Genomic DNA, 16,426 nt, shown 5'->3' with positions numbered 1-16,426 from the left:
GCAGATGACAGCAGTTTTGCTACTGTTGAAGAACTTCATGAGAAAGGATGGCCTGCCAGCTAGTGCGTGCATACAGAAAATCTGTTGTTACCTATCCTTGAGTATCTTTGTGAGCTGAAACATTTTGGTGTCCTTCATGTATGTTTCCTGCCTATAAAACAAAGAAGTATCAATTGCTTTCCCACCAGAGCTTGATCCTAGCACTTTTGGTGGCACTCCCCTACTGAAGATGACCAGAGAGAGCAGTAAGTGTGCCTTCTGGTGGTCCAGCAAGGAGAGAAACTGGGGGAAGGAGGGGAGAAAGGCTTATTTCTGTTTTCTCCAGTTGACAGTGTATTTTGCTGCTAAATAATATGGGAATTGAATTAGTCAGTGTTTAGTCATGTTTTTTCTTTGTCTTAGAAAACCAAGAGCTTGAAATGTGTGTACCTTGCTAATTGGGTGGTCTTGTTAAATGCTGTTAGTTAGTACTTGATCTGATTACGTCATGTTGGTAGCTGGTAGGTTATGCATCAAGGGCCCTATCTGCAAGGTGCTAAGTAGCTTCTGTTTCCACACACTTCTCACAGGAGCTGGGAACACAGCATATCTTGGGAAGTGGCAGATCCTCCTGAAACTGGATCGCATGCAGTCTAATGTAATTTGAAACATGATGAAGCTTTTCAAATGCTTTGATTAATACATCATGAACTCTCCCACAGTAATAATTTCAGTGCTTTAATATATCACTGAAAGTATTTCATTAAGCAGTAAAATACTGCTATATTTTTCAGACCCTCTGCTGTACACGTCCTGATGTGAAAGGAGACTGTTATTTTCCCCTTAATTTCTCTGGTGCAAATAAGTGCTACAGCTTTACTGTTCCATTTCACCCCAGGCAATAATTTTGAACAGTTATCCCACTTCTCTTGGGCTTAATGACGCTATCAGATGATGGAAAGTGAGTGACCTTTCAAAATGGAGTGAACCATAATCACTCTGCCTCCGGCCTTCTGGTTTGCTACAGCACCTGATGAGGCTGTGGGAGATATTTATTGATCTAAGTACTCGTATGACTCACATCACTGATGTGTCTGGTGATAAACAATTGTATAAGCAGGCGAACAGTTTGACCCACATCTGTGGATAAATCTTTAGAGGGAATTTTTTTGAGAATATTAAAATGCAGCGTAGCCACACACCTGGGGACCTGCATCTGTGTGACTCAAGCAAAGCTCTAGCCCTCAAACTAAGAAAATACATATTTATGTATTCATACATAAGTGTTCATATTTACATTGTTTTATCTCTATATGCTTTGAATGATAAGCAGTTCATTTACCCAGTGCACTGTATGTTTTATACCATGACATGCCCGGGAAGACACTCTGAAAATTGGTTAAACTGGCCCAAATTTAAGATATACATCTGAATCAGACTTCTATTTCTCTATATTTAGGTGCCTGAGAACAGTGGCTTCAGTAAGCAGGGTGACGTACATTTGCAGCTGCATTGCTGCTTCCATTGCTGCTTTCTCTGCAGCCTAGTGCTCTGCTAGCTGTGCAGTTCTTCAAGGCACTGCAGGAGCATGTTAGCAAAGCACCAAGAAGGGAGGCATTTTTCTTTGGAGTTTGATCTTTTTTCTTTTGATAGGTTAAATTTTGCTGTTCACGTGATATTTTGTGATAATTTTCATCAATATTTGTATTTCTGCCTTTATTAACGTGGAATTCAGATTAAGAGTTCTGCATTAGTGGAAGACTGACTGGTGGTTTTAATCTTACAATAGCAGAAGACTGAAGTTTCCTGGCCGTGATTATTCTTCATTCTCTAGTCTTAGTGGAAATACTTCACAGACTGACTGATTACAGAATTTATAACTCACAGATTGTTTCCAGTCTTCAGGACACTTTCCAGATTTTGATGGTAGTGGAGTATGCTAAACGGTACAAAGAGACCAGAGAGTAAAGAAGGGATGAACTGAATACATTTTCTCTGTGTTTTTGTTTTGTTTTGTTTTTTACTGTAGATTTGCTGATGAAGAAGATGAAGGGTAAACTATTTTGAAGTTTGTGAGAGTTTTGCTTATTGAATTTCACGGGGCCAAGACTGTTGTCTGTGTGAGAAAAGTCTGTAGCAATTTTGAGAGCCTTCACCTGAGTCATATTTTATCAATTTTTTATCAATTTCTCAAAGAATTTTACTGTCAGGCCTTGTAGAAAGTGTCTAGGTAGCCAACTCCCTGAATTTATCAACTCTTTGTATAACTAAATTAGATACTGAATTATCTAAAATAGTAGATATATACTGATGAGATTTTGAAGGGAACATAATAGGTGTTAGCTGTGCACGAATTTTATTTCTTAATTATTTTTTAAATCTAGACTCATTTTCAGAACTGCAGATGATTCCCATTGATTTCTGTTACTGAAGTAGAGATTTAGCACATGTGAGAGGCAAACCAGTGGCTGAACACTTTGCAGTTACTGATCACCTTTTAAGAATGTGTGCATTTTTCTTTCTCAGAGGCATGTGGCAACTCACAGCAACAGCACTGAGAATAGACCAGCCTCTTCCTTTGCAAAAATGTGGAGACTTCTTAATCAGTGTTTCATCTGACATGTAATTAGTTCTTTGAGATACTGGAGATCTAATTAAGACCAGGGGAGGGATTTTTTGAATTATATCTTTACAAGTTAAAATAGTATTCAAAATCTACCTATGTGTTGGCATAGTGTACTAAACTTTGATTATTCTTTTTTGTTCTGTAGTTTACTAGGCATCTTCTATAGAGATATCTGCCAGAGAATATTCATATGTGTCTGTGTATGGTATGAAATGTAATTTTATTAGAGTAGTCATGTGTCTAGAAGCGTTCTGTGACCCAAACACAGTACATATATTTAGGCATTATTCCATATTAGATGTGCTAAATCGTTAGATGAGTTGATGCTCAAAAAAAAAAAAAAAAAAGAAAAAAGAAAAAAGTGCAATATGCATTCTATTGCATTGTCATGAAGAATGCAAGTGAATTTCAAAAACAGCTAAAATCCATGATCCTTAGGCAGAAAAAGTGCTTCAGAACGTAGATGATGCTGCCTCTTCAAATGTATAAAAAGTTTTTGAACTGAAATTCCCTGCTGCTGTTATTCTGCACACTACTGAAATCCTGTACAGGCAGCATACTTTGATTTTTTTGTGTGTGAGTCACACTGAGAGTCATCAGTGTCATCTTCAACCTAGAACTTTGTTCTCAAAGCTACTCTTGAGAAGACAAGTAACATTCTACTCATTCAGAGCTCTTTGAAACTAGCAGTGGGAAATGCATTAGTTAGTATCCTTGCCAATACAAAATTGTTCCATAAATTTTAGTTAAGCTCTTTCTCCTGACTGATTTTAAATGGCTATGTGATTAGCTTGCCACCACTTCCCCAGGAAACTAATTTACTTTTAATGGGGTTCACCATTTCTGATTTATGTTTGAGTTATACTTTTCTCTCTAATTTCACCCGAATATGGCTTGTCATTTTCCCTTGGGCAATCATATAAATATGATACTCATCTTCCTGTTTGCCCTCTAGAAAATATGTCTCAGTACTATCATATTTCCTACCACACTTGCTCATTGATTTGCCACACTGTATACCTAGCTGTCTGAAACAATTCACATTTTATTCCTTGTCAACCTGTTCAGCCAGTTTGGCAATTGTTTCTTGATAAATCCTGAACTCCCTCTCATTTGCTGACATCTTTCTAAAGCTCAGGACAACCTGTACTCAATATTGTATTTGAAGGGTTATTTCACCTGTGTCCTCAAACTGAACCTGTCATATCTGAAAAGGAGAGGAAAAAAAGTTGTCTTTTCCCATTGTCATCTCACTGTGAATCCTCTGTTTTGTTTCCTGTTCATGAGTGCATACTCTTCATGAATGTGATATAGTGGCAGAGATGTCACAGGCATCCTTGACCACTTGACCACTCTCCTGATTCATGCTGCTTCTGGCACCACTCTTGTTCTTGGGTATATTAGGTTGATGAGGCAAAGCTTGCCTCTGACCACAACACATCCTTGTGGGTCTGTGGTGCACAGATGCAGTATTTCAGCAATACCAAGAAGTTTTGGGGAATTTGTTTGTGGGGAAACTAGGAATATTTTTGATTCTGTCATGTGTGACAAACTGTGTATTATTATTGTATTATCTCTTCCTTGCACAGTTGTGGCTGTTCTGCACCTCACTAGATAAACAAGCAAAATGCTAACTGATTAGGGAGTGGTCTAAGAATGTTTTCTGTGACATTCCTCCTTTGCTGAATGTTGTATGTAGAGGAATGGAGCTTCTTTGTTTGCTAGGGGCACAATGACATTAAACAATGAATGTGTTGAGGGATTTATAGATGCTTTATTTATATATTTAGTTATTATCAAGATGCTGGATTATCTGTTAAAAAGTTTGGCTCAAACATTTTTTGACATGATTTCCTCACTTCTATTGCTTGGGACATTGCTATGCTGTACCTGTTCAGTCTGGAGCTTACCCTGTTTCTCTGCCATGAGATCGCAGTAAATTCTTTTCTTGTCGTTTTCTTCTTGTTTTGGAAGATCTCAACACAGTGGTTTTGTAGAGGGGATGGAAAGGTTTCTTCTGTTCAGTTGATCTAAGTTGATAACTGAGTTAGTAAAATTACAGGCAAAAGAATAAGCCTCAGAAAAGCCTTCAAGAAGGAACAGTGTAAACCAAAACCTCAAGGCTTTGAGATAACTCCTAACTGATTCCAAAAAGAGCACACTATGTCGTTCCTTCTTACAGCAGTGCTCCAAAAAGACAAGTAAGATGAACAGTGGAAAAATTTATTCTACTGAACAAAACTCATCTGAATTGGAAAAAGCACAACACTGGAAGTAAGGTGACCAAAGGCTATGATTTTATGTGCTGAGTTTGGTGTCCAGAGTTTCTTTTGCATTCTGTATCCTGTGGAAGACTGAACTTGGCTAGAGAACTAATGAGGAGGATGGAAAGAGAGAATGCAAGCCAGTGGGACCAGTGGAGAGAAAGAGCACAAAGGAGAGATTTAAAGAAATCAGTATCAATCTGGCGATGGTCAGACAGGGTGACTGCAAGAAAACAGCAAAGGCACTTTTTTATGTATTCCTGGGTGAAATAATCCACTTCTTATATGGTCTGATTATGGACAATTTGACATTGAACATACAGTCATATTCTGGGGTAATTTTATGTAGAATGCAAATCACAGAATCATAGAATTCTGAGAGTTGGAAAGGACCTCTGAGAGCCATCTAGTCTAATTCTCCTGCAATGAACAAGGACACCACAACTAGATCAGGTTGCCCAGGGCCTTATCCAGCCTCAAAACGACACATGGCACATGCTTTTTTTTTTACTTTTTTCCAAGTGTCCTTGGTAATCTTAAAGAGTACCTTCATGTTTGCTGAAGTAGTGACTAATCCCATACATTTCTGCGCATTTACTAGAAGTTATGCATTTTTTCACTGGAAGCTTTGCACAAGGAAAATGGTTGAGCTGCTGTCTTTTTTGTCCTCTTTATTTAAATAACATGCTAAATCAGGCAGCTCTTTATGAATAATGTTCACCATTTGATTCAGATATGCTTTGGTTGTATGAAAGGGTCAGTGGTATAATTATTCTTAGTGACAAATGCAAATATGTAGTAGTTTTGACTCAGAACCACTTTTCCTCCAGGTTGTCAATAAATGAAAGCAGTGCCATTTTTGATATATTGACATTGCCTGTATCTCTTTGAAATAGTTTTCATTTGTCATCAAAAGAAATGTTAGATTTGCCTGGAACCTCTTATACATGATCACACGTGCACGTTCTCCAGCAACTAGAGAAGAAGATAACACAGGCACATGTTATTCTTTCCCATATAACTGCAGATGTGCCGGAGGGAGATTTGATGCATAGTGAAAGGGGTGTATGCACAAATTCAGTTCTTTGCTATCAGCCAGCCTCTATATAGCAGCAAGACTAGATGTGCCTGATGCTGGGTTGTCAATTATTGGACGACAGGGGATGTGAAAACTCAAGGAAGTAATATGCTTCAGAAGGAGATTTCAGGTGGCCTGTATATGTGAAAACAAATTGCTGGCGTGCAATTCAAAATGACTTCAGTAGTATTTAAAAAGTTGTTTAGGAGTCCATAGGCATTCTTATTTCAATCAGGAATCCTGAAAATGACACACATTTAAATGATTCACAGTCCAGTTGTATAGGAAGTTGCAAATGTGTAAAACAAACAAAAAATCACCAAAATTTGTACAGTGAAAAACAACGTGAACTTTTTAGCTAAATAATTTACTTCTTCTTTATAGAAACACCAGGAGTGTCAGTGGCCAGAAATCTTGTATTTTCTGTGCAACTTACCTGCAGTCTTGTCATATTCTAAGAACTCTGTTGGACTTCAGTGGGATTTAATTCCAAGTCCCCTTATATAAAACAAAATAAATTTTATTATAATGAGAATATTTTATTATAATGAGAATATTCTTCCATAGCTGTGCTAAGTGCAAGAGAACATTACCTTTTACTTTTTATCTTACTTATTTAATCATCTTTTCTAAATAATATAAATATAATATAAATATTTATATAATATATTATATAAATATATATATATATATAAAATATATATAATATAAATAATAATAATAAAAATAATAATAATGATGGTAACTGTTATTTTATTTAATGGCATCAGTTTTTACTTCACTTTTATTTAAAAAAAAATACGTAGGTCTTCTGCTTATGTACTTATTTGACTGTTTGAATGAGTAAAATGCATGCATATTTATTTGTGTTTTTAAAAGCCTTATGCAAACTTTTATCTTCAGAAATATGGAGGTCACATGATTAAAACTTGCATGAGTCTTTCTGCTGTTCTTTTTGAAGATGGGTGTAGCTTTGTTTTTAATATTTTATGCAGCTGAATTTTTTTTCACTTCTATTCATGTTTTTGTCCCATTATTGGGACTACATTTTAGAGGTACCATGAATGAATGAAATACAGCACTTGCTGATCTTGTAAGTGCTAACAGTACTTACTTCACTCACAAATGTGATTTGCGATACATTAAAAGAATACATTATATTATAAATATATGCTTATAACTATATTTTTAAAGTTCCATGTGTATTTTTATTAAAGACATTGTAGTTGATTAACTAGCATACCAACAATAACAACTAGAATGTTGCCATCATTTTATTTTTATTTCTGAAAATTGGCATCAGTGGAACCGTTCCTCTGCTTATAATGTCCTGAGTGGGATGGGCTCTTTCAGTAGCTTCAGCATGAAAGGAGCAGGATTGGTTTTTTTTTTGTTGTTGTTGTTTTGTTTGTTTTGCTTTTTTTTTTTTTTTTTTTTTTTAATTCACTTGCTCACAGTCAAAAAAACTAACATCATTTACTTTGGCTGTGACAATTCAACACTGAGAGCGGATTTTGCTTTAAGTTTCTTTGGCCTAACCAAAGGTCTATAGGGCTTTAGCTGTGGTCATAACTATTAATAACTATTACTATAGTTCCCATTTTACAGTTCCTTTTATTAAAAGGAGTGGTTAAATTTGCACTGATTTCAGCATAAAGAAAAATGATTGTATCTTATCTCTGATAATGGAAAGTCTGTCTTTGGCAGAGTCCGTTAAGCAGAAGAGATTTTTGATGCAGAAAATTACTGCTTGTGTCTGCTGGGTCTCTTTTGCTCTTATTTGCATGCGTGTCATCTTCATACAAATTGGAAGAAGAACTTGACACTGAATCCTTTTGCAGCACCTTTAACTTTTGGATTTTAATTTTAATTCTCTTTATAGAATTTGCCAATTCTAATAAGGCCAGCTTTAAAAAAAAAAAAAGAAAGAAAAAAAAAAGTATCTTGTTTCTTCTTAAATATTCCAGATTCTCTTGGGCCAACCTAGTTTTTCAGTTACTACCTGAATGCCTCATCTCAGACCAGTTACTTGAAAAAAGAGTGACGTTTGTTTTAGAATTCATTGTTGTTTTAGAATTCATTTTGAACTGCTTTTCTTTCATTTGATCAAAAAGAGTGGTCAGAAGTGAAACTGTGGGAAGAGTCCAACCTCAGGGTCAAATTGTGGTTTTGTGTAAAGAAGGGTAACAAAGCTGGTGAGGGGTCTGGAGCACAAGTCTTAAGAGGAGTGGCTGAGGGAGCTAGGATTGTTTAGTCTGGAGAAGAGGAGGCTCAGGGGAGACATTATCACTCCCTACAGTGACCTGAAAGAAGGTTGTAGCAATGTGGGGGTTGTCCACTTCTCCCAGGTAACTAGTGACAGAACTACAGGCAGTGGCCTTAAGTTGTGCCTGGAGAGGATCAGGTTGAATGTTAGAAAAAATTTCTTCTCAGAAAGAGTGGTGTGCTATTGGAACAGGCTGCCCAGGGAGATGGCAGTCACTGATGCTGGAGATGTTCAAGAAACATGTGGATGTGGCACTTAGGGAAATGGTTCATTGGGCATGGTTATGATGGACGGTGGTTGGACTAGATGGTCTTAGTAGTCTTTTCCAAGCTTAGTGATTCTATGATTCTATTATTCTGTAAGTAGAAAAGAAGGCTAAAGGGCACAAAATAATAGAAATCCACAGAAAGATTTGGAAGCATTTTCAAAGATTAGGAAATGAAGCAAGATGAGAGTGAAAATACTTTTTTTATAGTCAGTGGATATTTGTGAAATGTTGTTCTTCTGTTACATGTCATGTGTAGATACTGAAGATAAGTTAAAAAAAAAAAAAAGAGTAATTATAACCAGAAACTGGTAAAAAATTACTATTTCTGTTGCATCTGTTCAGTTGGACTTTGTTCATCTTCCTTCCTATTGCTTCATCCATGGTGGACAGTAAAAGCATCACATTTGTATCATGATAAATTTTCACAAGTATTATATAGGATCTCAACCCAAAATTTTCACCAGTACAATTTTATTTTTCTGGAAAGTATTTCACTAACCTTTCTTTCAGCTTGCTAACTTGTTCAGAAGGCATATAATCAATCCCAAAGCCGCATTTAATCTTCTGTATTTGTTCATAACTTACTTTGCTGAGTCTTAGTATTGCTTTTCTTGTACAGAGCTTTGCACATCCTCTTCTTCCATTACTTCACTGATGAACTAGATTGTGGATTTTGACCATCAAACAAAAAATAACCTATGAGTTCTTCAGCTCTTGAATAAAGATGAAGAAAGTCTTATTTACTCTTCTTACATTTTGTGATAGATTGGCTTTAGACTATCATAAGTTCCACATGCCAAAGAATCTTGTTTCTGCAAGCTTGTTAGCCGCACATGGAGCTCTGGCTCTAGTAGAAAGAGCTAAAACTGAAATAGAAACTACATCACAATTTCCACACTTAATAAGGCAGTAAGTCAGCTGTTGCCATGGGACAGAAATGGTTGAATTGTCAGAACTGTTCCATAGGCATAAATCTTAGACTTGTACCAGATGCTTCATGCTGTTTCTGCTGTGAAAAGCAGTTGGAAATTCAGCTTGAAGGATTTCTTTCCTAGAGAGAAACTGCAGGTGGCATAAAGAAGAGATAAAGTGAATGTGATGGGAAGATACGTCATATACTTCTGCTACAGTGTCACTGTTGTGCCTTCAGGATGCATGTCTGACCCTATGGTTTTTGCCATGATAGGTAAAAAAAACACAGTTCAAGGCATGGAAAACAATCCAATAAATCCTATAAATTGATTTAGAGAGATACAGCCTGGCAAAATGATGGGTACAAGTTTGTCAGGAAACCTTTATTTTCAAAAAACCTTGCTGTCTCTAGATTCTTTTATTTGTTTGTACTAATCCTCTAGAAACAAGACCATTGTTATATTTAAGGGAATAAACAGGTGCAGTACCTTTCACTTTTCTGCCTGTTGCAGTTTACATGATTCTGTTTATTTTGTTTTATTTATTTATTTTCTTTGCTCAGGAGCTTGCATTTTTGTGTATTGTATTGCCTGGTAGTATGTTCAGTTTGAGCCCCAAAAGACATATCTTACACACAACTCCTGTGCAGGAGTGTGGTTTACTGCCTCAAAAATTTTGCTTGGCTGGGACAGCTGAAGGCAATTTAGGTCTACCTTTCTTAGATTCAAGTGCTAGAGGCTCATATTGCTGTCTGCATATACTGCTTCTACTCACTAAGTAATGTGGGTTTGGATCCTGCCTCTGGAAATGGCTCTGTGAATCTGCAAAGACTGTCCTGTTTAACTTCTGGAAATTTCAGTAATAATAAATGTGGGTGAATGTACTTGTTCTTTATCAAAATGGGGCAGACTCATATGAAAAACAGCAGTTATGTTTTGGCTCTCAATCTAAGTTATGACTTAATTCCTGAAGGCAGATAGATCTTTTCAGGACAATCTCTCTGAAGAAGGAACAGATACGGTTAAAAGATACATTACAAAATGCTTGCAAGAAGTGCCTTGTGAATAGAATTGTTACTAAGGCTGGAGTTCTGACCATATTATTTCAAGAAGTAAGAAGTTTACATTAAAATCTCAAGGGAAACACGACATCTCTCACTAATTTCATATGGTACTTTACTTTTGTTAAATAACAAAAATTTTACAAGACCATTTATAGACTGAAGGTTGTTCTGAGCTTGTAGGGTGAGAAATACGTGTACTGCGGGATGCCCTCTGGAGAGGGTCTGAGCTGAATAAAGCAGAAATAAAATGATCTTTGAGGCTTTGTTTACAGCGAAGAGTTTAACTGTGCTCATGAAGCAATAGAAGCAATAGAATGAAACTAGCAGTGGTGATGGCTGGCTTGAATGTGTTTATGGGAATGGGCATAAATTATAGTGCTATAAGCTGTATTTATAGCAATGTAACTGTACCAGGGTTGTACAGAGGAGCTGCTTTGCCAGAAGAAAAAATCACATCTTTCACTGAAATAATCAAGTTTTACTTCTGTGCGGAGTGTGGAGACCAGGCTTAAATTCATTCCAGTTGCATTTCTGAGTACTTAAACAAGAAAACTGCTTCAGTGCAGGCTTTCTTTGGCTCTGGAAGGATTTAACGCTGAGAGGTGTGAACATCTGCGCCTTCACTGAAGTCTGTGGTTTTTGAAGGTGCTTTGAGCTATCAGTGTCTTGTGTTTCTGTCTTGGTTCCAAATCTTATTAAATAAATCAATGGGAAAATGTTTCAGTGCTGCAGTACTGGAACCTCTTAAGAGACCTGTGTTAGCCTGCTGTAGCTGTGTTTCTGACAGCTCAGGTGGACAATTGGTAAGAAGCATTTTATCCTTACTGTAAAAAATGTAACCAAATGTGATCATATATGGCAGTCACAGAGGCGAGCTGGAACAGAAAAACAAGTCGTGCTCTGTTCAGTAATTGTGGCTTTTTTGTTTCCATAGCCCAAACAAAACTAACATATGCCTATGAGCCCAAGCAAAGCACTTCCTCTCTCCAGCGGCTCCAGCAAGCAATTTTTTCTCTCCAGTAGGATTTTAAGTGTGTGCAAGTGGAATGACCTATCTGAAAGTCCGTACTTGTGGGAGATCTTTCTGATGTGATACTTCTCAACATACAGTGACTTTGGACATTGAAGCTCTCACAGCACAGAGACCTCAGTGTGCACTGAAAATCAGAATTTAAACAGAAGACAATTTTATACATTGTCCCCGTGCCCCCATTTTTAATTTGTTTGTTTGTTTGATTGTTTGTTTGTTTGTTTTTAGAATGGAGAGGCTAATAGTGTGATCAGGTTAAACACACCCAACACAGGAAATAAAAAAAATGCTGAATTGAGGACTAAGCTACACTTATTCAGTTCCAAATCCAAATCAGTACTATTTCTAATAAAAGCTTCTGTTTTATCTAATTGAAAGTGAATATCCCATTTTCAAGTATTTTGCTTTTAGGCTTTGGTTCAGATCTCCTTAAAAATCTCTCCTCTGAGGTGGCAGTCTTAACAGATGCCATTATTACTTCCAAAATGTTATGATTTTGAGTTGGCAGTTAGACTTTCTGTTAATGCTTTTCAAATGGAAATGACATTAGATATTGGTGCAAAATTTTATCTGTGATAGGATTCTTTATTTTGATTTATGGGGAAAAAAAATTACTTCATATAATTTCTACCTTTCCCCTTCCGTGTAATATTCGTCACAGTGCTGAGACTACTGGAACTTTTTGGGCTCTGTATTGGACCCTGAATTTGCTTACAGTCATTGCAAGAGGTGGTTTGAAGTTATTTCTAACCTGCATCTTCATTAATCTTTAAATTTATTTCCATCTTTCAAATATTTTTCCCAGAAGGGTATTTTTTCATGAGTTTCCATTTAATGTGACCACAGCTGCTGCTGCCACAGCTCCTATATGAAGAAGAAGGAAGAGAAACACAATTTTACAGGGTTTCTGCACATAGGAGCATAGAATAACTCACAAGGGGAGCAGCCTGTGCGGGCTATCTAGTCTACTCTCTGCTCAAAGAAGGACCAAAGTGGAAATAACATCTGTCGTCATGGTTAAGTAGCAGAGGGCCTTACCAAATCAAGTTTTGAATATCTTCACTAAAGGGAGTTCTGTAGCTACTTGAGCCCCTGTTCCTTTCTTCAACTTTATTTATTTATTTATCTATCTATCTATCTATCTATCTATCTATCTATCTATCTATTTATTTGATGTAAGTACATGAATTTCCTTGCTTTGCTTCAGGTTTAAAAATGGATTGAGAAGATTTTTGGTTTGAACATGGAGTATTTGCTTGGTTCTTGAAAGATTTTTCTTTTCTTTGTGATGAAAGCCTACACTTGAACATCATTCTGTTTAACATCAGTCAAACAAACCCATACAAAGCAGACAGCAAAGAGGTACGCAAGCTGCCAGTCTAGTACTGCTCTGGGTAAAGGTCATGGCTGCAAATACAATTTCTTGAAGATAGTTTTACTATGAACAGACTCTTCATAAACTTATTGCTGTTTTTGTTGTTTTTGTGCTTTGTGTTTTGTTCTTGTGGTCATTTGTACCAAAGGAAAAAACTCTCCACAAATGACTGTACTGAGATGTATAATGTTCCCTTACTTTGAAATATTTTCCTCTTAAAATAATGGCATTTCATGCCATGAGAGATTAACTACATTTCAATATCCCCCAGTCCTTAGGGAAAATGCTCCAAGACGATAAGTTACAGATGATTCCTACCCAAATATCTAGAAAAGAGCTAAAAGAGAAAAGTCACAAAATGTTGGCTTTACACAATGATGGGATTTAATCCTGGCATGACTGAAGCATCAAGAGTTGTGTGGCTAAATCTGTTGTCAGCTATAATAAACACTTTCTGCTTCCACTTATGTGAATGTGTGCAGCTGTTGAAGAAACAGGCATCTCTGCTTCTGAGTCAAACAGTACATAAAACGAATTATGTTAGAAAAGATTATGTGCAAAAAAAAACAGGTGACAGAGCTGTTTTGTAATAGATTGATTTATGGAAGAAAGTATGAAATCTTTTTTTTTTTTTTTTTTTTTTTTTTTGTATTGATTACCTTCTACCATCATTGAATTTTGAAAGTAGAACTCATTTAGCTGAAGTCCTTGAGAGAAAAATCATATGTGAATTCATTTTATAGTCTACATGGGAGTTGTATTCATGTAATTGAAAAAGATGCTCTGAATCTGTTTTCAACAATGCACAATGCGCCGTAAAGTTTATTAAGAGAACTGTGCCATTCTGTCTTTGTCTGTCTCATTAATTCTCTACAGACATGAACATGCATCATGTATTCTTTAAATGTGTAGGTTGATACATACAATTTATAGAATTTAGAGATGGAAAGAATATGAATTATACAGCAGAAAGCTTTCAGCATGCTATAGAATTGATTTTTTTTTTAATCGAAATGAAGATGTACATCGACTTTAAAAATAAATAAATAAATAAATAAAGGGGCAGGAATTGAACTCAGCTTGACAGAGAGATATAGGTGTCAAACAGGATTGCCACAAGTCTTATAAATGTGGGGTTTTGTTGAGAGGAAGGAGTCTAAGCAATACAGAGCCTGCTACAGTTCCGTTACTGAGAGTAACAGAAGTATGAACAGGTACCCAGATGCACAAAAGGCTTCAGGCTGGGCTTTGAGTAGAACCTGGAAAGAACTGTAGAGAAAGCTGGACTTTTCTATATATGGCGTTCACAGAGCAACTTTTTATTTATTTTTTTATTTAGGCAAACGTACATGGTGAAATATCACTCTGAAGTAAATATAATAGAGTCTTCATATTCTTTTTAAGAAGGTTGAAATCAGGATGTGCTAGTTCAGCACAGTAAACTTTCAGAATGGGCATGACATTTTTTTCTTAGCTGAGCACTTCAAAAGCCATCAAAATAGCTGTTAGCTTCTGTTCTGGAAACCATCGGGATTCTATAAATAAACATAGGATAATACAGGAGCAGGAAAAAAAATCTTACCTCAGCAGTTATTGTAATTATTAATTCTGTTGTTTCTTTCTTTCTTTCTTTCTTTTTTTTTTTTTCCTTTTACAGTGTATCCTATTCAGTGCACGTCTCTGAGGACTACCCAGGTACAGTGCAACATTCTTGTTCATGACATATGTATATGTGTTATTATAACTTACAATATTCATATGAGAATATTTGAAAGGGTGTTAATTTGTTCCAGGTGCATCCTTGTGCTAATCACTTCCTGTTAGTTAGATAATTTTCACAGTCATTTCTCCTTTTCAGGCATCATTTATCAACTGGGTCAGGGTGAGAAAACCTGGTTCACAGGTTCCCTGAGACCAGAGCGTGTGATGCCAACATTGACAGAGGAGCGAGAAAATGCCCAACTCCTCTTTGGCATGGTAGATAAAGCTTGATCCTTCAAGAGGCTGAGCAGTCTGGCATGGGGCCAGCAAAGCACTTCAGTGTATTAAACCTTAATGAGACTACTCATGTTCTTAAAGTTAAGCCTGCAAACTGTGCACTGATGCTTCTCAGAGTCTGCTGGAGCCAAGGGCTTGTGTGTGGGTATGTCTTTGGTAATGTAAGCTTGCAAAGCTGTTCCCAGCTGCTCAGTCCTGCCTCTGCTTTACCCTGAGCTGAGCTGGCCAACGAGTTTGTGTAACCATGTGGCCAGCCTAGACAAGGTGAATCACCTGTATAAAAGGCAACCGGCCAAGAGTAGAAGCTGATTGGCAGCTTACTTATTTCCACTATTTCCTTCACAGACAGCCTGCACAGTTACTTTATAGGTAGATTCTCATGGCAGATAATCTACAGAAGCAGAAATGGGAGAGTGAAGCAGGGCTGAGGGCAGGCAGGCATTGTACAATAATGTACAATAAGTGCAAGATTGTACCACATTGTGTATTTTGTACCTGGGACTATTTAATAATGTTAATACTATAGATGGTATGAAAGCCTGTGTCCTTTTTTGATTATTTTCCATAACATCTCTGTAATATGTCTAAAAAGAATTTTTTTTTCTTTTACAATCTCTGCAATAGCAATGTCTTCATCTTCTTCAGTGTTAAGCAGCAGTAAGCTGTGCCTGTTCAAAACACCAGTGTTTGAAACAGAGGCAGAGAGAAATTACTGTCAGTAGTGATGATAAATACAACAGATTTTGTGTAAGAATACTCATAACCTTTGTGAGAGAGAATTTTTTTTTCACTAGTAACAACTGGAAGAAAAAGTGCTAGTAATGATGATCTGTTCAACAAGTGGTGCAGACTGATTCATAAAATAAACAGTCATATTCATAAGTTAATCAGTCACTTGATTCCTCTGACAATGAAAAGAAAGACAAGGAGTTGAATGTTAGTGGTTTGTTTTGTTAAGGAATGGCTTTATTCATTTCAGTGATTAAGCTATTTTGAGGTTGCAGAACTTTATCCCTGGGAACCCCTAAACTGAATGACAGTCCAGAGCATAGAACCAGCAATTACTCCCAGGGCAAAAGAGATTTAATCTCTTGGCAAGCTCTTCTGTTTGACAGACCTCAAACCTCCCTTACCAGATGCTGCTTGCAGTATGCCCCGGTGGTCTAAAGGTCTGAATTAGTTTGGCCCTAAAACCTAATAAATATTTTCTGCCATTGCCCCCTATATAGTAATGCCAACTGGAATTTGTTCATTTTACACTATAGTTAACTTGGTGAGGAGGAGTGAACCAGCTGTGCATGTTTATTGATTGAAATCTAACCCTTCAAGCCTTTGGAAGAGCTGATTTTATTTCTATCTCAAGCTTTTGCGATATGCACACCTGCTCTGCGATGAAGAGGTGTTTAATGAATTAGGAATAATAATGACACTTCGCTGTTTTCCAGCTTTGATCCTAAAAATAGGCAATGTGATTTGGTAAGCCAGATTCTCCTCTCTTTGTATTAAAGTTAACGTAAGAGCTGATCATGGCTCTCTCTTTTCTAGTATGTATTTTTAGGGATGTTTC

At 36.7% G+C, this 16,426-nt stretch overlaps 1 protein-coding gene across 3 annotated transcripts in view; it reads left to right on the top strand.

Annotated features, from left to right (window-relative positions):
- Positions 1–16,426, top strand: part of PARP8 (poly(ADP-ribose) polymerase family member 8) — a 114,320-nt gene that overhangs the window by 39,101 nt on the left and 58,793 nt on the right. For all 3 annotated transcript variants that reach the window (XM_090130659.1, XM_090130657.1, XM_031609119.2), the window contains exon 3: positions 14,519–14,556. In XM_090130659.1, the coding sequence (XP_089986785.1) occupies positions 14,519–14,556 (38 nt within the window). The remainder of the gene's footprint in view (positions 1–14,518; positions 14,557–16,426) is intronic.

Source organism: Phasianus colchicus, chromosome Z (genome assembly GCF_987193195.1).
Source record: "Phasianus colchicus chromosome Z, bPhaCol1.hap1.1, whole genome shotgun sequence".
NCBI lineage: Eukaryota > Metazoa > Chordata > Aves > Galliformes > Phasianidae > Phasianus > Phasianus colchicus.
Note: the sequence above shows the minus strand (reverse complement) of the source record. Positions and strands in the feature narration are given on the sequence as shown.